Raw genomic sequence first — 26,871 nt, 5'->3', positions numbered from 1 at the left:
TTTCAGTCTGTATGTGTCCCTAGGTCTGAGGTGGGTGTCTTTTAGACAGCATATATACGGGTCTTATTTTTGTATCCATTCAGCCAGTCTATGTCTTTTGGTTGGAGCATTTAATCCATTTACATTTAAGGTAATTATCAATATGTATGTTCCTATTACCATTTTCTTAATTGTTTTGGGTTTGTTATTGTAGGTCTTTTCCTTCTCTTGTGTTTCCTGCCTAAAGAAGTTCCTTTAGCATTTGTTGTAAAGCTGGTTTGGTGGTGCTGAATTCTCTTAGCTTTTGCTTCTCTGTAAAGGTTTAATTTCTCCATCAAATCTGAATGAGATCCTCGCTGGGTAGCATAATCTTGGTTGTAGGTTTTTCTCCTTCATCTCTCTAAATATGTCCTGCCACTCCCTTCTGGCTTGCAGAGTTTCTGCTGAAAGATCAGCTGTTAACCTTATGGGGATTCCCTTGTGTGTTATTTGTTGTTTTTCCCTTGCTGCTTTTAATTTTTTTTCTTTGTATTTAATTTTTGATAGTTTGATTAATATGTGTCCTTGCATGTTTCTCCTTGGATTTATCCTGTATGGGACTCTCTGTGCTTCCTGGACTTGATTAACTATTTCCTTTCCCATATTAAGGAAGTTTTCAACTATAATCTCTTCAAATATTGTCTCAGTCCCTTTCTTTTTCTCTTCTTCTTCTGGGACCCCTATAATTCGAATGTTGGTGCATTTAATGTTGTCCCAGAGGTCTCTGAGACTGTCCTCAATTCTTTTCATTCTTTTTTCTTTATTCTGCTCTGCAGTAGTGATTTCCACTATTTTATCTTCCAGGTCACTTATCCGTTCTTCTGCCTCAGTTATTCTGCTATTGATCCCTTCTAGAGAATTTTTAATTGCATTTATTGTGTTGTTCATCACTGTTTGTTTGCTCTTTAGTTCTTCTAGGTCCTTGTTAAACGTTTCTTGTATTTTCTCCATTCTATTTCCAAGATTTTGGATCATCTTTACTATCATTATTCTGAATTCTTTTTCAGGTAGACTGCCTATTTCCTCTTCATTTGTCAGGTCTGGTGGGTTTTTGCCTTGCTCCTTCATCTGCTGTGTGTTTCTCTGTCTTCTCATTTTGCTTAACTTACTGTGTTTGGGGTCTCCTTTTCACAGGCTGCCGGTTCGTAGTTCCCGTTGTTTTTAGTGTCTGTCCCCAGTGGCTAAGGTTATTAGTTCAGTGGGTTGTGTAGGCTTCCTGGTGGAGGGGACTGGTGCTTGTGTTTTGGTGGATGAGGCTGGATCTTGTCTTTCTGGTGGGCAGGTCCACGTCTGGTGGTGTGTTTTGGGGTGTCTGTGGCCTTATTATGATTTTAGGCAGCCTCTCTGCTAATGGATGGGGTTGTGTTCCTGTCTTGCTAGTTGTTTGGCATAGGATGTCCTGCACTGTAGCTTGCTGGTCGTTGAGTGGACCTGGGTCTTGACGTTGAGGTGGAGATCTCTGGGAGATTTTTGCCGTTTGATATTACATGGAGCTGGGAGATCTCTTGTGGACCAGTGTCCTGAACTTGGCTCTCCCACCTCAGAGGCACAGCCCTGACACCTGGCTGGAGCACCAAGAGCCTGTCATCCACATGGCTCAGAATAAAAGGGAGAAAAAAAAGAAAGAAAGAAAGAAGAAGATAAAATAAAATAAAGTTACCAAAATAAAAAATAATTATTAAAAAAATTTTTTAAGTAATAAAAAATTTAAAAAAAGAAAGAAGAGAGCAACCAAACCAAAAACAAATCCACCAGTGATAACAAGTGTTAAAAACTATACTAGAAAAAACAAAAACAAAAAAACAGACAGACAGAACCCTAGGACAAATGGTAAAAGCAAAGCTATACAGACAAAATCACACACAGAAGCATACGCATACACACTCACAAAAAGAGAAAAAGGGAAAAATATATATATATATCGTTGCTCCCAAAGTCCACCACCTCAATTTGGGATGATTCATTGTCTATTCAGGTATTCCACAGATGCAGGTACATCCAGTTGATTGTGGAGATTTAATCCGCTGCTCCTGAGGCCGCTGGGAGAAATTTCCCTTTCTCTTCTTTGTTTGCACAGCTCCCGGGGTTCAGCTTTGGATTTGGACCCGCCTCTGCGTGTAGGTCGCCTGAGGGCGTCTCTTCTTTGCTCAGACAGGAGGGGGTTAAAGGCGCAGCTGCTTCGGGGGCTCTGGCTCACTCAGGCCGCGGGGGAGGGAGGGGTACGGAGGAGGCGGGGCGAGCCTGCGGCGTCAGAGGCCGGCGTGACGTTGCACCAGCGTGAGGCGCGCTGTGCGTTCTCCCGGGGAAGTTGTGGCTGGATCATGGGACCCTGGCAGTGGCGGGCTGCACGCGCTCCCGGGAGGGGCGGTGTGGAGAGTGACCTGTGCTCGCACACAGGTTTCTTGGTGGCGGCAGCAGCAGCCTTAGCGTCTCATGCCCGTCTCTGGGGTCCTCGCTGATAGCCGCGGCTCGCATCTGTCTCTGGAGCTCCTTTAAGCGGCACTCGGGATCCCCTCTCCTTGCGCACCAGGAAACAAAGAGGTAAGAAAAAGTCTCTTGCCTCTTCAGCAGCTCCAGACCTTTTCCCGGACTCCCTCCTGGCTAGCTGTGGTGCGCTAACCCCTTCAGGCTGTGTTCACGCCGCCAACCCCAGTCCTCTCCCGGCGATCCGACCTCCAAAGCCCGAGTGTCAGCTCCCAGCCCCGCCCGCCCCGGCGGGTGAGCAGACAAGCCTCTCGGGCTGGTGAGTGCTGCTCGGCGCCGAGCCTCTGTGCGGGAATCTCTCCGCTTTGCCCTCCGCACCCCTGTTGCTGTGCTCTCCTCTGTGGCTCCGAAGCTTCCCCCTGCCCACCCTCTGTCTCTGCCAGTGAAGGGGCTTCCTAGTGTGTGGAAACCTTTCCTCCTTCACAGCTCCCTCCCACTGGTGCAGGTCCCGTCCCTATTCTTTTGTCTCTGTTTTTTCTTTTTTCTTTTGCCCTACCCAGGTACGTGGGGAGTTTCTTGCCTTTTGGGAGGTCTGAGGTCTTCTGCCAGCGTTCAGTAGGTGTTCTGTAGGAGTTGTTCCACGTGTAGATGTATTTCTGATGTATTTGTGGGGAGGAAGGTGATCTCCCCGTCTTACTCTTCTGCCATCTTGAAGCTCTGCCAATCAATGTGATTTTTAGTAGACAGTACAGGTATCTTCATGACTAAGATAAAAAAGAGTTATGGAGGTCAGAAATCCAGAACACCAAACACTGGGGCTATAGGTGCCGCTGCAGTGGGCTGGCTGGGGCTCGCCTTCCCTCCGCTGCCTCCGCCGAGGCCAGGATGCTGCTGGTGGTGGCTGCACTGGTGGGCGGCTGGACTGCCGTCTGCCTGACAGACTTGGTGCTGAAAGTGACAACCTCGGGTCTAAGGCACAAGCCCACGGTACCCAAGGTCGGGGCGCAAGGCCCGAGGCCTTTTCTCTTCCCCCACCTGCACTGGAGGCGGGTGGCCAGTTCCCACGTGCAGCCTTCCGCCGGGTGCCGGGTCCGTGGCGTAAATTAAGCAGAGCCGGTTGCAGGCGGGCTGTGGCGGGTCCCACCCGGGAGGCAGGCACCGCTAGCGGGCTCGGAGGGCCGCGCGCTGCCAAACCCCGCTCTGCACCTGGGAGGAAAATCAAATGTCCGCCTGGAAAGGCATTGTTTGCCTTCGTTGTCTGCCTTCGCTGTCGGCCTTTGTTGTCTTTAAGGCTGCAACCCTCCAGAGACTCTGGTATTGGAAAGAATCTAAATCAAGTTTCTGTTGAGCTCTTAAGGCCCTTCTGTATTGCATAAATAGACCCCTGGGCTAGATTTTATAAGAATATTTGAACAATGGCAGTCTTGTGGATTTTTATCTAATACAAAGTAATGCTTTAATTTCTCTTATCTTTTTCTAATTCTTTTTTTAAAATTGAAATATAGGTGACTTACAATATTACATTAGTATCAGGTATACAACATAGTGATTCAATATTTTTATAGATTATACTCCATAAAAGTTATAAAATATTGGCTATATTCCCTGTGCTGTACATTGCATCTAATTCTTGTCTCTTCATAAACACGCTTCTCACAACATGAGTTCTTCTAAAACCATCTTTTGAAATTTTAAAACTTAGATTATCAGTGGAAATGTTTTCAGTTGGAAATAAAAAAACCCCCAACTCAGAATGGCTTCAGACATAGGGCAGTCATTGGCCTCCATAGCTGGGAGGTCTGGAGACAGGCAGGGCTTTGGGGTTTGAATCTTCGGGGTCCTGGCTTCTTTCCGTGTCCACTCTGCTTCCCCCGTGTCAGTTCCAGCCTGAAGTTGGCGTCCCTCATGTCGGCCTGATGGCTGACACCTGTGACCACCACAGGGGGGGAGCTGGCCGCAGGTGGGCTTTCTTTCCCAGAGGCCCCAGGCCCACGCCCCCCTCATTCACCCTGTACTTGACATTGAGTGTGCAGGGTGTGCCCGCCCCCATCCTAGGTGCTGGGGAAGCAGAAGTGACCCAAACCGACAAAAACCCTCGCCCTCATGGTGCCTGCACTCCAGGTGGAGGAGAAAGACGTAAAGAAAGGAGAGCGAGAAGATACAGCGTGTGTAAGCGTGAGGGTGACCGCGAAGAGGGATGAGAGATGCAGGTGTGGGGCGGGGTGGGGAGGAAGGAGGCAGGGGAACAGCCAGGTGGGCACGGCCCTCCACACCCACGCTTTTCCTGCCGTGGCTTTAGAATACATCATGTCCTTCCATTTTTTTTTGTTTCACTTCTCTTGACATTTGGGATGGATCGTTCATGCCCTTAAGTTTGGTTACTCTAAATTTCATGACCCCGTGTCCTGGTCTCCCACCCGATCGCGTTCCTCTTCCCTTGGGAAATTATATTTGTGTCTGTCACCTGCCCTTTGGCCATGCTGCTGAGCACGGGGACAAATCACTCACTCAGTCACTAGCAATGCCACCTCTCTCGTCAACAGGTTCCACGCAAGGGCCCCTCTCGTTTCCTTTGTGGCTGCTGGTCTTTGAGAGGATGGTTCCCAGTATTTATGTTAGCTTTCATTTGGAATGTGCATAAACTAAATGCTTTTTAACACTGTACTTCACTGAGTGATCTCTGGGATGTTTCTGCACGTCACCTGAGGCTGGAGTGTGGTACAAGAACCTCTTTCCTTTTCCTTCTGCTGCCCTTCATAATCACCCCGGTTCTCCTCCTTCTTTATTCATGAGCAGAGGACACATTTGGGTGAACCAGCCACTTATTCCATCTTCCTGCCCTTCCAAACCATGTTTTCTGAAATTTGCCATTTTTAATTTAGGGGACTATGTTTAGAACTTACTCATCCAACTGATATTTACTGTGCCAGAAATGATTTTCTGTGAATAAATATTGACAGCTAAGTTGAGTCATACCACCAATTGTCAACTTTGCTCAGCAAATAAAAATGCCCTTAGGTAGTTGGCTTTTAAATGTTTCCTTCCCTCAGTGTTTTTGTTTTATATGTTTTTCCGTGGGTGACTCACTCATGCCTGGTTGTCATCTTTTTCTAGAACGTCACCGTTATACCTATTTTGGGCTCATGTTGTCACGGAGGGTGTTTTAGGGATATCAGTCTTTCTGGTGCTTTTAATCAGCTTCCTTGAAGAGAAGACAAGAGAAACTTTATTTTGTGGTTATTATTTTGTTTTGTTGTTTGGATTAAACTGAAATGCTGATGGCTGTCGAATTATTTTATGTTTCTATTACATAGATCACTCCTTTGGAATTCAGAAAGACTCAAATTACTTTTTCTTCTTTCCATCATTTAGTTTTAATTTACCAGCATCAAAAAATTGCCCTATATTCTGCAAGACCGAGGGACGACACACACATAGACTGCTAGGTGTCTAAAATCATTCATTCGTTCAACTTAGGGTCGAAAAATCAACTGTTAAATCTTTTCCCTTCTATTTTTATGTATGATTTTCTATTTTGTTATGCATGCAGTCTGATTAAATGCTATAAATTCTGACCTTTGAGGCCAGAGTCTGCCAAAAGCAGGAGAAGAAAAACTCCTGGGAAGCAAAACTTTCCAGACCCAAGAAGGGACCAGTGGGCAAGGGCGACATCATTTCTTCGTGGAGAGGCATACATTTCCTGAGGCATCCAAGCACATCAGAGGGAGGACGTGTGAGAGAGTAGTGCCGTGGGGAGGTGAAGGACCACGGGGAAGGGTCAGGAAACGAGGGAGCCCCACGCAGGACCCCCTCAGGAGACCTTGCTTTTTCTGTGGCTGGAGAAAGCCCTGTGGATGGGTGAGGACAGCCACAGCAAAGTGCTTCTCTGATTCAAGGCGGCTTTAGAACCACGTGTGAGCCCTTGAGGAAAGAATGGCTAAGCCATCCTGGCGACTGAGCGCGTGTTCACTTCCAGGAAGGTCGTGCAAGGTGACCTGCATAGCAGGTGGGAGCTGGGGGCGTGGTTTCCTTCCCGGTTCCGCACCTGGTTATGGGACAGAGGAAGGGGCTCAGTATAGAGGTTATAATGAAAGAATGAAGATCAGAAACTCCTCATTCCAAACTTGTGGAGAGATGAAAGTGGGACCACGTTTAGGTATATCTGGTGGGCCCGCCATCTGTTTCAGTCCCTCCAGGCCCCAATTCTGATATGTAAACATCAAAATGAACTTTGTCTCTTTGGATATTTATTTAGCACATTAAAAGTTTATTCCACAGAAGGTCTTGGCATCATTTTGTAAACCCTCAATTGACTATTCTTAATCTTTATGATTTATCTGAAAATATGGCAAGAAATAAAGATAGCTGCTCGATAGTTTGACAATAAATGCAGTCTCCTTTTGGTGTGTGCGTGTGTGTGTGACATCCATATATATTTCAAGAAAATTTCATTTTAATTAAGGATCACATGTTGAGAGTAAAACACTAAGCATCCTTACAACTTTTTTTTTTTTTAACATCTTTATTGGAGTATAATTGCTTTACAATGTTGAGTTAGTTTCTGCTACAACTTTCTTTTGAAGTCATTTTATTTTTCCAGAGGCCCTCTATGGCTAAAACACAGACTGAGGTCTGCGTAACTCCCCGTCCATTTCTAACCTCATTCTCATCATTTAAAACTTGAAGGGATTTCAGAATTACTTCTCGGAAGATAGTTCTGGAATCAATAGTAGGTCAGCTCCACGAGGGCAGGCATTGTGGACTGTCTTGTTCCCTACACCCAGGACATGCTGGGCACGCAACGAATGTTTAGTCAGCGTCTGGCTGACTGAGTCAGAATGACTGACTGAGTCATTCTCAATAAAGCCGCTTGAATTTAAGGCATGCATTTTAATTGAGGATCTGTTTCTTACGCATATGCATTTTTCTCTTTTTCTGGGTGCTCCTGTCAATTGCCACATAACAGCAATTAGGACACATACCTATTGCCACAGTTTCCCTTTTGCCGTCTCCAGGTCCTCATCGTCTTATTCCTGGTAAAAGCAGAACTAACAGGCTCCCGATGTGTAAGCAGGTCGTATCCACACCAGCCACTTGCCGTAGAGCCCTGGTGAAGAGGTCACTTGGGGAGCAAAGCTACATTCTGCTTTTCGAGCTAAGCAGAAAACAATTGAAACATAGCATTCAGAGGCAAACACGAAGCAATAGAGAGCAGCCTTTTCCAATAGAACTACGGAGTGAGCCGCAGAGTATGTGATTTTAAGTGTTCTAATAGCCTCAGTAATTTAAAAATCAAAAAAAAGTAGGCAAAACTAATTGTAATATTTATCAGTTAACGCTTTGTAGTCAAAATATTATTGCTTTCAAATATAATCAGTATAAAAAAGTATCAATGAGATCGTCTACATTCTCGTTTGGGGCCAAGTCTGCAGAATTCGGTGGGTATCTTGCATGGACAGCACATCTGGATCCAGAGATGCCACCTTTCAACGCTCAGCAGCCACGTGTGGCCTGCGGCCTCCAGACTGGACAGCATGGCCTTAGAGCAGGGCACAGACATGCCGCTGCTGCTCAGTCCTCCCCTGAAAGTCCAGGAACTTTCATGTAAATCGTGAAACACTCTTCTTTGGTAAATGTAAGTAGCAGAGATGAGAGCTTCACAATATAACACAAAATGGTCGTGTTCCCTAATCGACAGTAGATTTTCAAGGACAAACTAACGAAATAACGTTTGAGTTTTTGTGATACTTGGCAGTAAAATGGCCCCTTTCCCATTGAACATGTGAGCACTGCTTTGCGCTAGGAAGAGCCCTGGGCTTTCAGAGTGGACCATGATGTGGTCTGAGCTGTGAGCCTGGCTCAGGGAGGGGAGGGTGGAGGGGGACGATGCCCACATCCCAGAGAGCAAAGGCCAGCACAGTGGCTCCCCCAACACTCTTAATAACTCAGTTGTAGCGTTTGTCATGCACAGAAGCCTGGGGGAAATGCTCTGGCCGTCTACGTGCAAGCTGTATAATTCACTCATTCAACAGATGTTGCTTGAACACCTACTAGGTGCCAGGTGTTGGTCTGGCCAAGGGGAGGCAGCAGTGAGCAAACAGACCCAAATTCTTATCCTCATGAAGTTTTACTTTAGTGAGAGGGGACAAGCAATGAACAAAATAAACAGAAGGTAGGAAGTACTATGGAGAAAAATACGAGATGAGTCAGAGGAGAGATCCCAGAGGAGGGGTGCTCAGCCATCCTAGGACTTTGGCAATCATTGCTGAGGCCCTTAACCTTGGTCCACAGGGAGAATTCAGGAGAAAACCGCATCTTTATTTTTATTAAGGCTTAACTAAAATCTAACATTTCCTTCCATTGTAAAAGTAGGCAACAAACCACAATATTATCAGTAGCACCTGTAACTTTCTCTTCCATTGAAACAACAGGTATTTTCCTATCCTGTCATATCTTGGGATTTGCAGATATCTGCAAATGTTGCTTAAGGCCTATGCTCATTTATACAGCAAAAGTATGGAGATTATTAGATCACTGCTGAATCATGTCGTTTAATGAGGCCATAGAGTGTAATCCTACATATTTTATTTTGTGCATTTAAAAACACTTTTCTGAGAGGGGTCTTTGGCATAAAAGAGCTTAAAACCCCTGCATTTACTGGGATTTGAGTAGAAGAGTGGTATGATCTGACTTAGCTTTTTATTTATTTATTTATTTTGCCTGCATTGGGTCTTCGTTGTTGCACTGGGGCTTTCTCTAGTTGCGGCGAGCGGGGGCTACTCTTCATTGTGGTGCATGGCCTTCTCATTGCGGTGGCTTCTCTTGTTGTGGAGCACGGGCTCTAGGCACATGGGCTTCTATAGTTGCAGCACGCAGGCTCAGTAGTTGTGGCATGCAGGCCCTAGAATTCACGGGCTTCAGTAGTTGCAGCTCGCAGGCTCTGGGGTGTGTGGCCTTCAGTAGTTGTGGCTTGCGGACTCTAGAGCATAGGCTCAGTAGTTGTGGCACACGGGCTTAGCTGCTCCACGACATGTGGGATCTTCCTGGACCAGGGATCGAACCCGTGTCCCCTGCCTTGGCAGGCGGGTTCTTAACCACTGCACCACCACCAGGGAGGTACTGACTTAGCATTTTATAAGCGTCACTCTACCTGCTTTGTTGAGGATGGACTGTCGGGCAGCAGAGGTGGGAGTGAGGAAGACCCATCACGGTGCTGCTGCAACAGCCCAGGCAAGAGGTACTGGTGGCTGGGCCAGCATCTGAGGTCATGAGAAGTGGTTGGGTTCTGGGTGCATTTTCAGGGCGAGCCAGCTGACGTGCTGCCGGGGAGTGAGGCGTGCGAGAAAGAGAACCAAGACTAAGCCAAGGGTTTGGGCCTGAACCACAGGAAGGATGGAGCAGCCATTGACTAAGGCAGCTGCCAGAGGCTCTGGGATGGTAAGAGTGAGATGACGGGTAGAGGGCCAGGCGTTTTCACTTGGGAGAAACAAGATCCTTTAGATTAACTTTATCCAGATCTTCAACAGTATTTTAAATCTTTTGCCCAGTACCAATTTGTGAACAAAGTGTCTCAAACTCTAGCAATATGATGGTGGAATTCGTCATATTCTTGTCATAGTTATGTCAGTTTTTTAATTCAGTATTCTGAAATTATATTTTTAGATCTCTACAGATTTGATATTGTTATATCTTCCTAGTGAACTTTTACTTTTATAGTTAAAGACCCTCTTTTCCTCATAATGCTTTTTGCCTTAGGGTCTAACTTACCTGATATTATTTGCCGCGTCAGCTTATTTTTTTGGCTCTTCATTGCTATTCCCCTGTCCTTTTCCCTTCATCTTTCTTTGGTATTGTATATATGTGTATTTTGTAACAGCTTTATTGAGGTATAATTTACACTATACAATTCACCCACTCAGAGTGTACAATTCTGTTGTTTTTAGTACATTCACAATTCATCACCCCAAAGGATACCCCTTACCCATGCTGCAGTCACCCCTGTCCCCTTGTCCCCCCCAGCCCCCAGCAGCTAATCTACATCCTGTCTCTGTACACTTGCCTATTCTGGGCATTTCATATAAATGGAATGAAACAGTATGTGGCCTTCTTTCACTTTTCAAGGTTCATCCCTGCTGTAGCCTGTGTCAGTACTTCATTCCCTTTTGTGGCTGAATAATATTCCAGTGTATGGATAGACCACATATTGTTTATCCCTTCAGAAGTTGATGGTCATTTAGGTTCTTTCCATTTTGGGAGCTATTATGGATAATGTTGCTACGAACATTCACGAACAAGGTTTCCTGTGAACGTATAGTCCTAATTCTCTTGGGTATTTTCCTAGTACTTTTGTGGTCTTGTTTTTTACATTTATATCTTTAATTCATCTGAACTAGATTTTGGCATAAGGTGGCCATATCAGAATCAAGTTCTTATCTTTCACTTAAAAATTGCTCATACTATTTGTATTATTAAGGTGATAGTAAATTGATCATCTTTGTATCAGTTAATTATAGATGTAGATTGTTCTTGGCAAATATGCTGCTTTGTCCATAGAACGGAAGCATGCATTAAAATGTAAGTACAAATATTCACTACAAGTGAAAGCTAAGTAGGTTAGAGTATTTCACTTTATTAATAGGAGGAGGAGTAGCCCTGCTCTATTTGGTAATAACACCCCAATGACTGGAGAGCATGCATTATATGAACCCTACGTCGTATGCAGGACCCATTACAAAACGAAAATGTGGGACTCCAGCCTAAGGTGGAGAGGTCATCTCCCCCTCGCATGGGCCCACGGCTCCATCCCGTGGCAAACAGGCACCGGCATGCCCTACATACCTGGGCACGGGGTGGGCTAGAGTTCCACACTGAGTTGCCGGCCGAACACAGCATGGCACTGCCTGCCGTGGGTGGGGACCCTGGGTGAGGACGGCCACCACCCTGCTCTGATTAGACTCCAGGGGCACACGCCTGACCCCGATCCTCCCCATGCCCGTGTCCAGGACCCCAGTGAGGGTGGAGCGGGATGGCTCAACATGGGGCTCCCCGCTGCAACCCAGTTGTCACCCCTGGCAGAGGGTGGCAGCAGTCACAGGGCAGGGACGGGGAGGTGCCAGGGGCAAGGTACAGATGGGGGAGAAACCATCATGGGTACTGGTACGAGGTGGGTACCACGTGTGAACCAAGGCTCCAAGCCCCGGACGTGCTCCACTGTCCTACTTGACTTCACGTAAAAACACGAAATCAAAAATAAAATTATTAAGAATTTCGAGACTCATGAAACCCGCCTGGGTTCAGTGTAATTTTTTTAACTTCTTAACACACTTTGAAAACTGGGGGAAGAATTTGACTTTATGTACAATGTAAATATGACATAAAGCATGGTGCTGCACATTTTAAATTAAATGAATTTAAAGTGTGCCATTGTGTTGTCTGGTTAATGGGTATAATCAGTGATTTTTTTTAACCTTATTCTTTGTACTTTTTAAATTTTTATTTTAAAATTATTTTTTAATTTTATTTTTTTTAATTGGAGTATAATTGCTTTACAATGTTGTGTTAGTTTCTACTGTACAATGAAGTGAATCAGCTATGTGTATACCTATATCCCCTCCCTATTGGACCTCCTTCCCACCGCACCATCCCATCTGCACCAGTCCCGCCAGGCCCCAGTTGTCTCAGAACAACCCATCTAGGTTGTCACAGAGCACCAAGTTGAGCTCCCTGCACTGTACAGCAGGTTCCCACTAGCTGTCTATTTTACACATGGTAGTTTATTTATGTCAAACCTAATCTCCCAATTCGTCCCCCCGACCCCGCGTCCCCCACTGTGTCCACATGTCCGTTCTCTACGTCTACGTCTGTATTCCTGCCCTACAAATAGGTTCATCTGTACCATTTTTCTAGATTCCACATATATGTGTTAATATACAATATTTGTTTTTCTCTTTCTGGCTTACTTCACTCTGTATGACTGTCTCTAGGTCTATCCACATCTCTACAAATCACCCAATTTCTTTCCTTTTTATGGCTGAGTAATACTCCATTGTATATATGTACCACATCTTCTTTATCCATTCATCTATCATTGGACATTTAGGTTGTTTCATGTCCTGGCTATTGTAAATAGTGCTGCAATGAACATTGGGGTACATGTCTCCTTTTGAATTATGGTTTTCTTAGGGTATATGTCCAGTAGTGGGATTGCTGGGTCATATGGTAGCTCTATTTTTAGATTTGTAAGGAACCTCCATACTGTTCTCCATAGTGGCTGTACCAATTTACATTCCCACCAACAGTGCAAAAGGGTTCCCTTTTCTCCACACCCTCTCCAGCATTTATTGTTTGTAGATTTTTTGATGATGGCCATTCTGACTGGTGTGAGGTGATACCTCATTGTAGTTTTGATTTGCATTTCTCTAATAACTAAGTGATGTTGAGCATCTTTTCATGTGCCTCTTGGCCATCTGTATGTCTTCTTTGGTGAAATGTCTGTTTAGGTCTTCTGCCCATTTATTAATTGGGTTTGTTGATACTGAGCTCCATGAGCTGTTTGTATATTTTGGAGATTAATCCTTTGTTTGTTGCTTCATCTGAAAATATTTTCTCCTATTCTGTCTTTTCGTCTTGTTTATGGTTTCCTTTGCTGTGCAAAGCTTTTAAGTTTAATTAGGTTCCACTTGTTTATTTTTGTTTTTATTTTCATTACTCTAGGAGGTGGGTCAAAAAAGATCTTGCTGTAATTTATGTCAAAGAGTGTTTTTCCTATGTTTTCCTCTAAGAGTTTTATAGTGTCCAGTCTTACATTTAGGTCTTTAATCCATTTGGAGTTTATTTTTGTGTATGGTGTTAGGTAGCATTCTAATTTCATTCTTTTACATGTAGCTGTCCAGTTTTCCCAGCACTACTTATTGAAGAGGCTGTCTTTTCTCCATTGTATGTTCTTGCCTCCTTAGTCATAAATTCAGTGACCATATGTGCATGGGTTTATCTCTGGGCTTTCTATCCCATACCATTGATCTATATTTCTGTTTTTGTGCCAGTACCATACTGCCTTGATTACTGTAGCTTTGTATAGTTTAAAGTTGGGAAGCCTGATTCCTCCAGCTCCGTTTTTCTTTCTCAAGACTGCTTTGGCTATTTGGGGTCTTTTGTGTTTCCATACAAATTGTAAAATTTTTTGTTCTAATTCTGTGAAGAATACCATTGGTAGTTTGATAGGGATTGCATTGAATCTGTAGATTGCTATGGGTAGTATAGTCATTTTCACAATATTGATTCTTCCAATCCAAGAATATGGCATATTTCTCCATCTGTTTATGTCATCTTAGATCTCTTTCGTCAGTGTTTTATAGTTTTCTGAGTACAAGTCTTTTGCCTCCTTAGGTAGGTTATTCCTAGGTATTTTATTCTTTTTTTTTTTTTTTGCAGTGGTAAATGGGATTGTTTCCTTAATTTCTCTTTCTGATTTTTCATTCTTAGTGTGTAGGAATGGAAGAGATTTCTGTGCATTAACTTTGTATCCCACAACCTTACCAAATTTCGTTGATTAGTTCTAGTAGTTTTATAATGGCATCTTTAGGATTTTCTATGTATAGTATCATGTCATCTGCAAACAGTGACAGTTTTTCTTCTTCTTTTCCGATTTGTATTCCTTTTATTTCTTTTTCTTCTCTGATTTCTGTGGCTAGGACTTCCAAAACTATGTTGAATAAGAGTGGCAAGAGTTGACATCCTTGTCCTGTTCCTGATCTTAGTGGAATTGCTTTCAGTTTTTCACCATTGAGTATGATGTTTGCTGTGGGTTTGTCATATATGGCCTTTATTATGTTGAGGTAGATTCCCTCTATGCCCATTTTCTGGAGAGTTTTTATCATAAGTGGATGTTGTATTTTGTCAAAAGCTTTTTCCTTGTCTATTTAGATGATCATATGGTTTTATTCCTTAATTTGATAATATGGTATATCATGTTGATTGATTTGCATATATTGAAGAATCGTTGCGTTCCTGGGATAAATCCTACTTGATCATGGTGTATGATCCTTTTAATGTGTTGTTGGATTCTGTTTGCTAGTATTCTGTTCACGATTTTTGCATCTATATTCATCAGTGATATTGACCTGTAATTTTCTTTTTTTGTGATATCTTTGTCTGGTTTTGGTATCAGGGTGATGGTGGCTTTGTAGAACGAATTTGAGAGTGTTCCTCCGTCTGCAATTTTTGGGAAGAATTTGGGAAGGATAGGTGTTAGCTCTTCTCTAAATGTTTGATAGAATTCGCCTGTGAAGCCATCTGGTCCTGGACTTTTGTTTGTTGGAAGATTTTTAATCACAGTTTCAATTTCATTAGTTGTGATAGGTCGGCTTATATTTTCTAATTCTTCCTGGTTCAGTCTTGGAAAATTGTACCTTTCCAAGAAGTTGTCCATTTCTTCCAGGTTGTCCATTTTATTGGCATATAGTCGTTTGTAGTAGTCTCTTATAATCCTTTGTATTTCTGCGGTGTCAGTTGTGATTTCTCCTTTTTCATTTATAATTTTATTGATTTGAGTCCTCTCCCTTTTTTTCTTGATGAGTGTGGCTAAAGGTTTATCAATTTTGTTTATCTTCTCAAAGAACAAACTTTTAGTTTTATTGATATTTGCTATTGTTTTCTTCATTTCTATTTCACTTGTTTCTGCTCTGATCTTTATGATTTCCTTCCTTCTACTGACTTTGGGTTTTCTTTGTTCTTCTTTCTCTTTTTTTAATTTTAATTTTAAAATTATTTTTAAATTTTTAAAAGTTGAAGTATAGTTGATTTACAATGTTTGCACTTTTTTAAATGTGTGTTTTCCAGGTTTTCTAGAATGAAGAATTACTTTTGTAGTTAATCAAACCCCAATGTTATGCAAAAAATATTTTACCAGATATTATTTTATATAAGTGTGATCTGTTACAATTCTGTCTCCATTTGGGTGGAGGAGGGAATACATATTTTAGTACTTTAACCTGAAAAAGAAAATGTGTCTCTCCTTACCCAGGACCATTAAAATAAGATTAGCCACTCTCTCGGATACTCCTGGTGTTGAAAACCTCGTCAGCACCCTCATGCTGAATAAAAGCATATTGGAAGATTTACAGCAATACAACAAGGCTCGCAGGGATCCTGTAAGTACCTGCTATGACCAGACTGGCTTCTTTTCCTCATTTTTTGGGACCATTATGACCCACGTATGTTCAACCCTGATGTTTCCTTGGGCCTAGTTGGAGAATCGTGTGGTGGGGAGCGGCGGAGGTGGGGTTGGAAGGTGGGAGGGAGAAGAAAAGAACAAGGAAACTGAGGTTTAAGGAAGTGGGGCTGTTCTTCTCACTAGTGGCCCTATGAGGGCTGATCAGATGCCCTAAATTCTTATCACAGGGCTAGAAAATTTGAACTTGATCTAGACAAATATAGAAAAATTAGATTTCAGTGCTTGGAACAGGCAAATCTGACCAAGGTTAGTGGATCCTTGGGGTGCCTGGTGCCCGTTCCAGCAGCACCCCATTTTGCCCTTCTGGGTGATGGGTCTGTCCATACCCTTGAGGATGCTGGCTGCATCCTCAAGGATTGGATTGGCTCAGAAGATCCTGTATGACCAATGCTGGGTTCTCTTTCTAGTACAGTAACTGTACTGTACTTTTGCCATTGCAGAGGGCAAGCTAGCAGTGGTCCTTACATCATCGCTGCTTTCTTAAGGACCAGGCCAGTTAACTTCACCGGACATGGAACAATGCATGTAGCTAGGGAAATGCTTAATTACTTTTTGATGAATTTTATTAAAATTTTTTTTTCACTGAAGCATAACCAATAAAAATTTGATGGCTTTCACAGTTTGAATACGCCACATAACAAGCACCTGTTTCAGGAAACAGACTGACCCCAGCCCACTGGAAGTCCCTTTCAACCTCTCATTTAGTCACTCTTCCCCCAGTTAGTACCACCTTGACTTCTAAGATCATAGACGCCTGGCTTTTGAGCTTTATTTAAAGGGATCATACAGTGTGTTTTCTGACATCTAGCCTCTTTTGCTCAGCAATGATTGTGAGAGTCATCCACATTGTGCTGTAAAGTATTGATACTTCATTGCATGAATATACCTCAATGTATTTCTTCTTTCCACCTCGGGGGTCATCTGGCGAGTTCCCAGTTATGGGCTCTTTCAGATAAACCTCTCAGTTAATTTTAAACTCATCAAGAGGGAGACAACAAACACTAAACGTGATGAGATGTTTAATATTTATAAAGGCATTGAATTAAAGTAAAACTTCTGTCCAGCACATGTTTTTTTTTTTTGTTTTCTTTGTCTTGGTCTCTTTGTTTCTGTTTTTTGTTTGTTCCTTCCCTCCTGGCTCGCAGACACAGGGGTCTCCAAGACACACGCAGGGAGTCTATGAGGTAAAAACTATGCTCAAAATAAGAGTAAGAAATTATTTTCCTTTTCCACTGAATTTATATTCAGCGGAAAGGCAATGGTGGGCAAAACCTCAGGGACCTCAATGTGGATCAAGGCAGTGTCACCAAACTTCCCAGTGGTCTTCGAGTTTGCTGTGATGCACTCACAGCAACAACAGAAACAGAAAACCCACAATGGGATGTCACTGTGCACCAGGAGAATGGCTAAAGCAAAGAAGAGTGACACCACTCAGGTCTGGCGAAGGTGCGGGGAAATTGGATCACTCCTGTGTTGCTGGTGGGAATGTGAAATGGTACCCCTGCTCTGGAGAACATTTTGGCTGTTTCTTAAAAAACAAACAAAATGCAACAATCATCTCTGAGCATTTATCACAGAGAGATGAAGACCTGGTCACAAATGTTTATAGCAGCTGGAATCAGCCCAGATGTCCTCCAACAGGGGAATGGGTAGGGTGAGCTGTGGCAACTCCATACCATGGAATAGTGCGCAGCAGTGCAAAGGGATGCACCGGGTTTTTTTGTTTGTTTGTTTAAGTATAGTTGATTTATAATGTTGTGTTAGTTTCAGGTACAGCAAAGTGATTCAGATAAATATATGTGTATCTAAACAATAAGTCCTTGTTGTTTATATATTTTATATATAGTAAGTAGTGTGTATCTGTTAATCCCAAACTCTTAATTTATCCCTCCCTCCTGTTTCCCCTTTGGTAACCATAAGATTATTTTCTATGTCTGTGAGTCTGTTTCTGTTTTGTAAATAAGTTCATTTGTATCATTTTTTTTAGATTCCACAAATAAGCGATATCATATGGTATCTGTCTTTCTCTGATTTGCTTCACTTAGTATGGTAATCTCTAGGTCCATCCATGTTGCTGCAAATGGCAAAATTTCATTCTTTTTATGGCTGAGTAATATTCCATTGTATATATGTACCACATCTTCTTTATCCATTCATCTGTTGGTGGACATTTAGGTTGCTTCCATGTCATGGCTATTGTCAATAGTGCTGCTATGAACATTGGGGTGAATGTATCTTTTCAAATTAGAGTTTTCTTCTTTTCTGGATATATGCCCAGAAGTGGGATTGCTGGATCATATATATGGTAGTTCTACTTTTAGTTTTTTAGGGACCCTCCGTACTATTCAGGAATGCACTGTTGATTCATACATCAGCTTGGGTGGATGTCCAGAGAATTAGGCTAAATGAAAAAATAAGCCAGTCCCTAGAGGTTACATACTGTATGATTTCACTTATATGACATTTTTGAAATGACAACATTTTAGAACTAGAGAACAGATCGTTTGTTGCCAGGGTTAAGGATGGAAGTGGGGCAGGAGGCAGATGGGTGTGGTATAATAGGTAACCCAAGAGATCCTTGTGTTGGAACTGTTCAGTATCTTGACTGCAGTGGCAGACATATGAACCTACACAGGGGATACAATTGCATAGATCTTAATACACACACACACACACACACACGCACGCGCGCGTGAAATGGCATCAATGTGGGCTCCCTGATTGTCATATGATACTAGTGTTTTGCAAAGATTACCATTATGGGATACTGGGCAAAGTGTAGAAGGAATCTCTCTGTATTGTTTTTTACAACTGCTGGTGAATCTGCAACTACCTCCATAGACATTTTAATTAAAATTAAAAAAAAAGGGAGAGCCAGTTTCCCTTGAAGCTGTAAACATTAACTTACTAAGTCTTAGCCCTTGAGTACATGTATTTGCAGTATTCTGTGTAGCAAAATGAGACATGCGCACACCACTCTTGGCTGCAGACTGAAGTATGTTAGTTGTTTCAAGAAAAACGTTTCTGCAGTTGTTTGAATTGCAGGCTGAAGCAGCACCGTTGTCACAGAACAGCTGGCAGACAAAATATGGTAATTCAGTCCTGGGGAGTTGGCAGACTTTTTCTTAAAAATGAATGAGGTGAGAGTGTCACTCCAAGGAAACAACTGACAGCATGTGCTCCCCCATGACAAAGTCCATGCTTTCAAGAAAAAATTAGACTTTTAGAAAGTCAGCATCTGCCATCATGAGCTTGACAGCTTCCCAAAACTTAAAAAACCTTTTTCTGATGAGATTGGTGGTGATATTACCAAATGCAATGTTTTGATATTTTGTAATGAAATAGGTCAACATTTGGAAAATCTGCATAAGCTTGGTGAATCAATATTTTCTGGATGGACAGTACATGATGTTACAAAATCATGCATTGGTAAAAGATTCAAAGTGCAAAAGAGACCCATAAATTTTAATGTAGTAGGGTATACAAAGTTCACTGACATGGTTTCAGAGCCACATTGCAACTTATCTTTTAAAACACTACTTACTACATGTTGAGTTTTGGTGGCGCATCAAAGGAGAATATCCATAATTATCTGAAAATATTATTTAAATACTTCTCCCTTTTCCAACTACGTATCTTTGTGAAGACAGATTTTTTTTGGCATATATTTCAACCAAAATAACATGTTACAACAGATTGAATACAATACAGAAGTAGGTGTGAGAATCCAGCCGTCTTCCATTAAGCCAGATATTCAAGAGATTTGTAAAAATATGAAACAATGCTACTCTTCTCTCTAAATTTTTTTATCAAACTAAAACATGTGCTTTAATTAATAAATTCAACAAAACTTAATAAAAGAATTCAAAATTTTCTGTTTTAATTTCTAATATAGAAAATAGTGGTAGACATTACATACGTGAACCAAAGCTCTTTAGCATCCTCAGGACGCAGGGGGCCTGGGATGACAGTGTTTGAGAACCACTGATGTCACGCTAAAGAAAACAGATTCCCAGTCAAAGGAATGTGGTTTGAATCAATAGATCCATCCTGTACCAGCTGGAGATCTTGGCAAGGCAGCCTCCCAAGCCTTATTTTCTCGTAAATGAAGTAGAGATATAATGGTAATACTTACCTCAGAGGGTTGGAGTGAGGGTTAAATGCATACAAAGAGGGCATTTAACCTATTACCTGGCCCAGAGGTAAGTGGTGATAGGATGGTGGCTTTATCATTGTCGTTATGTGATCACAGTTGAAACCCTTTATTGACAGCTTACGGAAACACTAATAGCAATATTTTTTAGGGTCTTAAAATATCTGCTTCTCTTGTCAGGATGGAACACCACTGCAGGCATTTGTAGCCGAAGTTGCAGAACAAGTAGTTGGCATTGCAGTGATCAGAGATGAAATGGTAAATTGTGAAGTGGATACTACTTCCCTTGATCGTGCCTTTCCCTCTCGTGAATTAGCACACAATGCCTCTTTTGAAGTTTCATTTTTACTTATTTAGGATGAATGTCTCCTTTTCTGAAGGCTGTAGATCTGCTTGCATCCCACTGGGCAGCCTTTCAAATCTCCATTTTTTTTTCGGTTCAAAATGTTTAAAATATTACAAAGAATACATGAAAATATTCACCATCTAAAAATTCAAATAACCCTCCATCACCAAAAAAAAGTCCCAGCTCCCTCCCCAAAGGATTACCACTATTAAGAGTTAGGGATTTGTCCCTTCCAACATTCTTCCTTGCACTTATTTTCATGCATCGTGTGTGCATGCGTGCATGTGTGTGTGTTAAGTGGACATCTAATTTTATTTTGTCCCAGTGCATAGCCAATTATTCCAAAGTATTTATTACTGAGTAGTCCATTCTTTCCCTACTGATTTAAAATGCTGCCTTTATATTATTAAATTTCCATGTGTCTGTGTCTACTTTTGCTCTCTATCCTGTTCCATGGATTTATTTGTTGATATCTGTTGCACTATCACGTGCTTTGGTATCTGGTAGGGAAGTCTTCTCTTATTTATATTTTTTGCCTAAAATTTCTTGATTAAACTTGGGTATTTTCTTTTCCAGATAAACCTTGTAATACTATGAATTTATTTGTGCCTATGTAGATTTTACAGAACAATTTAGGCAGAACTGATAATTATAATATTGAGACTTCCCTTCTGGGAACATGGCTTCTGGAAGATACCCTTTTTCATGTTAAGGAACTTCTCTCCTATTTCTAGTTTACTAAAAGTTTTTGTTACGCATGGGTGTTGAATTTTATTAAATGTGTTTCGGCATTTATTGAGATGTTCGTATGACTTTATTTCTCTAATGTGTTCAAACTGTCCTTGTTCTTAGATTCATTTCTCTTTTGATTCAATATATCTTTAAGAATTCTTGGAGAGTGGGTGGAAGAGGGTAGGGTCTCTGAGTCCACACACATATACAAGTTTTCATCTGTCCTCACACTTGAACACTCATTCAGCTGTGAATAGAATTCTTATGCAAATTATTTCTCATCAGAGTGTTGATGTTTTTACTCTCATCATCTTCCAGTATCCAATGTTACAGATAAAATACAGTCTGATGTAAATAAATGTATGTATGTTTGCTTTCTCTCTTGAGAATTAGTTTTTCCCTTTTATTCCAAAAATTCTTCTGAAGTATCTTATGCCTCTTTTGAGCTTGGGAACATCTTTCTTCTATGATTTCATTAATGATTTCTTCCCTTTCATTTTCTCTATTCTCCTCGTCTTAAATTCCTTTTTGGATTGAAGTGACCCTTCACTGTCTCTTACCTTTCTTCTTGTACTTTTTAATCTCTTGTACTTCTTACTCTTCATTCTAAGAGTTGTCCTTGATTTTATCTTCCAGATTCCTAATTTATTGTTCAGCCACATCTAGTCTATTATCCAGGCCTTCTATTGGAATTTTAATTTCAGAGTTCATGTGTTTAACTTCCAAGTCTCCTCCGTGTTCTGTTATTGTTCCTTTTTTGTAGGAGCTTGTTTGTTATGTTTTATGCGAGATCCTTTTTTGGTATCTCTGAGGACACTGAGTAGAATTTTTTTTTAAATTCTCCTCCATTTGCTGGATAAACTCTGTTTCCTCTGGAGTGAGCTGTATGTTTCTCTACCTGGTCTTTTGCATTTGTCAGTTTTCCCCAAAAGTCTCTCCATGTCATGAATGAGAGATTATCAGTGTGGATGGTTGGCATGGGCTCTTTGACGGTTGTGTATATCTGCTTCTCCATTGCATTGCTCTGGCCACTGGGAGGCTGTCCATGAGCAGGGACTCAAGGCTCTCCAAGTTTTTAGCACAGCTGTGAGGAACAAATTCCAAAGCTCTGAGCCACCCTCCAGAAGTAAGCCATCAAAGCAAGTGACTTTCAGGAAACATAAGTTTTAGCTTTTAAAAAATTAACAATGAAAATGAAATAGTAAATAATAGGAGGGAAAAACTCATCTCTCACTATTGTACCTAAAGTCATTTTTAAATGATGTTTCTCAGAAAGTGCATGCCGTTTGTTTAAAACCTTCTTAGATGTCCTTTCTCACCTCTTTTTTTAGGATATAGAGTACATACGATCCCACTACAATATTGAAGACTTCATATACTTTAGTCACCACCAGCGTGAAGAGCATGGCCACCTGTATCACTTTGCCCTGAACCCCATTTTTCAGCACTACACCAAGTTTTTTCTAAAGGAGATCCTCCGTTTAGGATATAAGTCCTGTCTCTACTACCCTGTTTACCCGCGAACCAAGGAAGGCAAGGTAAAAGAATGTCTTAAGTCACTTTTCCAGCAGATCTGTGTCACGGTGTCATTTGTGTCGTGTGCCATATTTTATTTCTTCTTCACTCCATGTATTTTGATTATAACGTGGCTCTGAATTTCAAATGGCCATATTGAGTTTGGTCCTTTTCTTACACTACAGTGAAAACCCAGAAGGCTTTGAATTTCTGAAACCATCACAACCCATATAATTAGTAGAACAAATTGTTGGCTTTTCCATATCTACAAAGCAGACACTGAAAGCTATGGAAAAACACTCTAAGGGATGTGAAAATCAAATTATTTCTCATGTGAATTAGTGAATGCCAAAATGTCCTATGATGTTCTTCCAGCAAAGAGTGTTCTAGTAGTGAACCCATTGAATAAATTAGCTCAATCCTTAATACTGGTGTGCTATCACGGCATTGCAAAACAGCAGTATAACATGCCCATAAAAGTGATGGATAAAAAGTGGAGATACGTGTTACTGATGTAATCTTTATGTAGTAGATACCTCTATGTCCGCATAATACTTGTACTTACATAGAGCAATACTTCTATAGCAAACACGTATCTACTGTGTATACATTATGTATATTGTACACAAATAGCAAGCTCTTGCTTCCTGCTTCTGTGTATCCTGCTTCAGTCTCCTTCATAGCACTTCTCACTCGCTCACATTCTGTCTTGTGCCGTAAAGCTGGAGCTGTTAGTCCTGTTCAGAGCTGCAGGCCTGTTACGTAGAAGAGTCCCACACACTCACATGCGCTCACACGTGCTCACACGCAGTGTCCTGCTTGCTCACAGGCAAGGGCTTCTTGGAGCTGGACCCCCAAGCAGTTCTTTCCTGCAAGATGGTCCCTCTGTCACTGACAGTGTTGATGCAGACTTGAGGGGTGTTGAGAACTGAACCCCCAGGTAGAAATTTCTACCCCCCTAGGTAGAAATTGTCCCATAAGATCCCATTCGTGACCAAAAACTTTCTTAGTCTCTGCCTAGAGTCTGACATTGTCACGTTTCTTCTTCGTTACCATGGTGAGCTAAGTGGGTTTTTTAAATGCTCCGAATTATTAAACTTAAAAACAATCTAAGGTATATGGGTACATACACATAACAGTAATTTTACCAATGTATCTTATTTGACAAATGCCTTTTGGGGAAAAACAGAAGGAATGGAGGAGAAAGAAGAAAAAACATGGAAAAGATAGGTAGCGAATGTAGAATATGCTCTAGTGATGATTTTTTTCCTATCAAAATGCAGCCCTACAGCAATGTGAATGCCCCAGATTTGAACCTGGGACATGGGAAGTTTAACAGTTTTGCCTTCAAATCCCGGTCCTGCACAATTTCTTTGTACTTCACATTTGGCCAAGTGCCAATTTGGTGACCTTTAAGGATGTGATATTACATTCTCAGTTTTTATTCCCAATGTTGCCTGCCTGTGCCCAGTTGGTAGAAAGTCCTTTTGCATGCATCCTAAAAAATGGTGACTTGAACTGAACTCATTGAGTGTTCACGTATTTCCCTCCATGGTGTGGAATTAGGACCATGTTACACGCTATTGTATATATAACATAGAAACACACTTGGAAACAGATTTCCTCTCTGTCTGCACCTCTAGTTGATTTATACACGTACATTTAAATAAGTGCAAGAAGCAATACCAAATAGTACAGGTAAGAATCTCCAAATTCTGCTATAAATCCCCAGTTGACTGCAGTACAAGTGAGCTTTTGGCTGACATGATGAAGACAGTTTTCTCCATACCCTCCTGCGAGAATATGTACTGAGAGCTCTTCCAGGCTTAAAAACACAGCTTTGGCTAGAGATCCCTGGGTTCTGTTTTTCAGTGTGTAAAATCAGGCGGTGAAGTTCAGTAGTGAAGGATTTTAGAAATCCCTTCCAGAAGCTCTTAGAAAGGCCTAGGGGCTATTTTCAGAACCACAAATAAGTCATGTGTAAACCACGTCATTTATTAAACTACAGCTACAGTTCCGTTTTACTTTCTTTGCTTTCCAGGTTAAATTCGGTAAATGTCTCATTAAAAATTTTTGGTTTGACAGTTTAACTCTTGAGGTTTACACAGTTGAAATACCCAAAGCTTAGGGGTTTCACCAAAACCCCTAAGATTTCATAAATGTGAAAGAAATAAAGATCACCATGTTCAGTTTTCTCTGCCAAGTCTAAAAATTGGATAAAATTAATACTTAAAGCATTCGCCTAAAACATGATTTATTGTAGCCCATTTCAGTAAGCATAAATCCAGCTCATAATTTAGTATTAATATAAAGCAGAGTAATCTGACCCAGCCCCCTTCCCCCTCCACTCCCCCACTCCCCGGTTTTATCCTTTTGTTTTAAAACACTTATCTGATCAACAAAGGTCCAGCTGAAGTAGCAGTGACTTTTCACAAACATGAGGATTTTCACATCTGCGCCCTATTGCCCCTCAGATGACATTTTAATCTATGTGCCTTCTTAAAGCAGCTTGTGTGAAACACGCAAAGGTTACCAGGACGCAGATAACACAGCTTAATGGGGTCAAATCGAGCTGATTCATGATCACTACAGAGAAGAATATCCTCCTGGGGAAAATACTTGTGCTGAAAAATCCCATAAACCAAACCACTTGTTTATCTGTCATTCCCACAGAGATAGTAATGCAATTACTCCCGTAATTATCTTCATTAGTGTCAGGCATTATCTACAATTCATTCCTCTGGTCGAAGAGTATGTTTGTTTATTTGCTGGTTTCCCCCCCTCTCCGGTTTGGCCGGGTTGGGAGTTTTGTATTTGTCGAGGCGCGCGCGCCGGCAAATGTGCGCGCGGCTCCCACGCCCTCCCCCCTAAAATTGAGGTCGCTGTCTCCCAGTTCCAGAGCTCCAGCGCCCACTCGCTGACGTCCGCCCTCCACTACTTGGTTCCCGTGCGGCCCCGACGACAGATTGTCTATCCCCTGGAAAAGCTTGGCATCAACGCCCCATCAAAGGAGGTCTCCAAGGACGCGGTGGGTAGCCGGCGGCAGCAGGCGGGGCGCAGTGCCAGCGCGCGCTAGCGGGCGGGCGGGCGGGCGTGGCAGATGGGGCGGCGCTGCCTACGCGGAGCCGGAGCCCAACGGCTGCTCCTTCATCCCGGAGCCCAGGCTCCCTCCCAGCGGCCCCTGCCCTAGGGTGGTGCCTCCGCAGCGAGCCCGGAGCAGAGCGGGCGCCATGTGGTCCCTCGTGACGCGCCCCCGCCCCGCCACCGGGGACGCCGCCGCGGGCTGCTGCGTCTCAGTACCAGTGGCTTGGGGTTCACCTCCCAGCATCTTTCTGGGTTTAGCCCCCTTGCTCCAAAGCAGACTCCTCTTTCCTTCATGCTCTGCGTTCTCGGTTTGAGAACCTAGGTCTGGCTGCGTGAGGACGTTTGGGGCTGAGTCCTGTGCTAGGTTTGTTCACTCCTGGGGGAGTCCGCATGATGAACAGGACCGTCTCAGCTGTCCTGGGTGGCAGGGGCTTTGACCTTAGATTGCACAGCCCTGGGACACTCTTAGTACCAGAACAGGAAAAGGGACCAAACAGAACCTAGATTTCGCTTTCAGTGGAAGTGTGCGTGTAAACAACCATACACAGAGCCGTGTTCAGGAGCTTGGCTGGAAGCGTGACTTTGTCAGGCTGACTTACATGTAAGCTTGTACTGTATGCGCACACTTCCACTTAAATACGGTAGAAAAACACCCCTCAGTGGGCTGACACTTGTTCTTTGTGAGAGAGAAAAGAGGAAAGTGGAAAGTTTAAAAACTCTCCAAACGTTTAGCCAAGGAGCTAAAAATGGTGCTGGAAATGGTGCTCAAATCAACACCCCAGTTTTGCAGGACATGCGTCACCCCACGGTCCCGAGCTCCTGCTTTACATATGGCGGGTGGGTCCACCAAGACCCATCTTAGAGGCAGCTGCTTACTGTGACCCAGGCTGCTCTAAGTCCTATGTATAAAGTCCTAAGTCTTTAAGTTTGTAAAATAAAAAATAAATTTATATTTATTTTCTAAGTTCTAACTTTGTATTTGAGTAGAGACTAAAAACAAATAGCAATTCTTTTGCCCTCCCCAAATCTTCATTATGGAAAATGTGAAGCATGTACAAAAGTAGAGCAAGTTCTACAAAGCAGGGATTCTCCTTCTGTCAATGCTGAGGGACCTCGTCTTCTTCTTTTTTTCATGTACAATCCCTCATAGACTTATAGTTTTGTGAAATGTGAATTCCTAGAAGAAGGAGATTAAAAACAGAGACCAAATTCAGGTCCTATTATTTTATCACTAGGTTTAACAGACACAGAATTACTCTGCCCACTTGCTCTAAAAGCTTCTGAAGGCAGATGGGCACGTGTTTCAGCCCACACGATGGGCTGCACAGAAACAGCTCCAACAGGGTTCAACTCTTGGCCAGTTTTGCG

At 42.4% G+C, this 26,871-nt stretch overlaps 1 protein-coding gene across 7 annotated transcripts in view; it reads left to right on the top strand.

The window, feature by feature from the left end:
* Positions 1 to 26,871, top strand: part of CFAP61 (cilia and flagella associated protein 61) — a 256,494-nt gene that overhangs the window by 90,106 nt on the left and 139,517 nt on the right. For 6 of the 7 annotated variants that reach the window (XM_059898316.1, XM_059898314.1, XM_059898318.1 and 3 more), the window contains 4 exons: positions 15,464 to 15,590; positions 20,007 to 20,084; positions 22,236 to 22,442; positions 25,313 to 25,447. In XM_059898316.1, the coding sequence (XP_059754299.1) occupies positions 15,464 to 15,590; positions 20,007 to 20,084; positions 22,236 to 22,442; positions 25,313 to 25,447 (547 nt within the window). The remainder of the gene's footprint in view (positions 1 to 15,463; positions 15,591 to 20,006; positions 20,085 to 22,235; positions 22,443 to 25,312; positions 25,448 to 26,871) is intronic. The other variant, XM_059898315.1, reaches the window with a different exon arrangement.

The sequence above is a fragment of the Balaenoptera ricei genome, chromosome 15 (assembly GCF_028023285.1).
Source record: "Balaenoptera ricei isolate mBalRic1 chromosome 15, mBalRic1.hap2, whole genome shotgun sequence".
Classification (NCBI taxonomy): domain Eukaryota; kingdom Metazoa; phylum Chordata; class Mammalia; order Artiodactyla; family Balaenopteridae; genus Balaenoptera; species Balaenoptera ricei.
The sequence above is the reverse complement of the archived record's forward strand: the minus strand, read 5'-3'. Positions and strand labels throughout refer to the sequence as shown.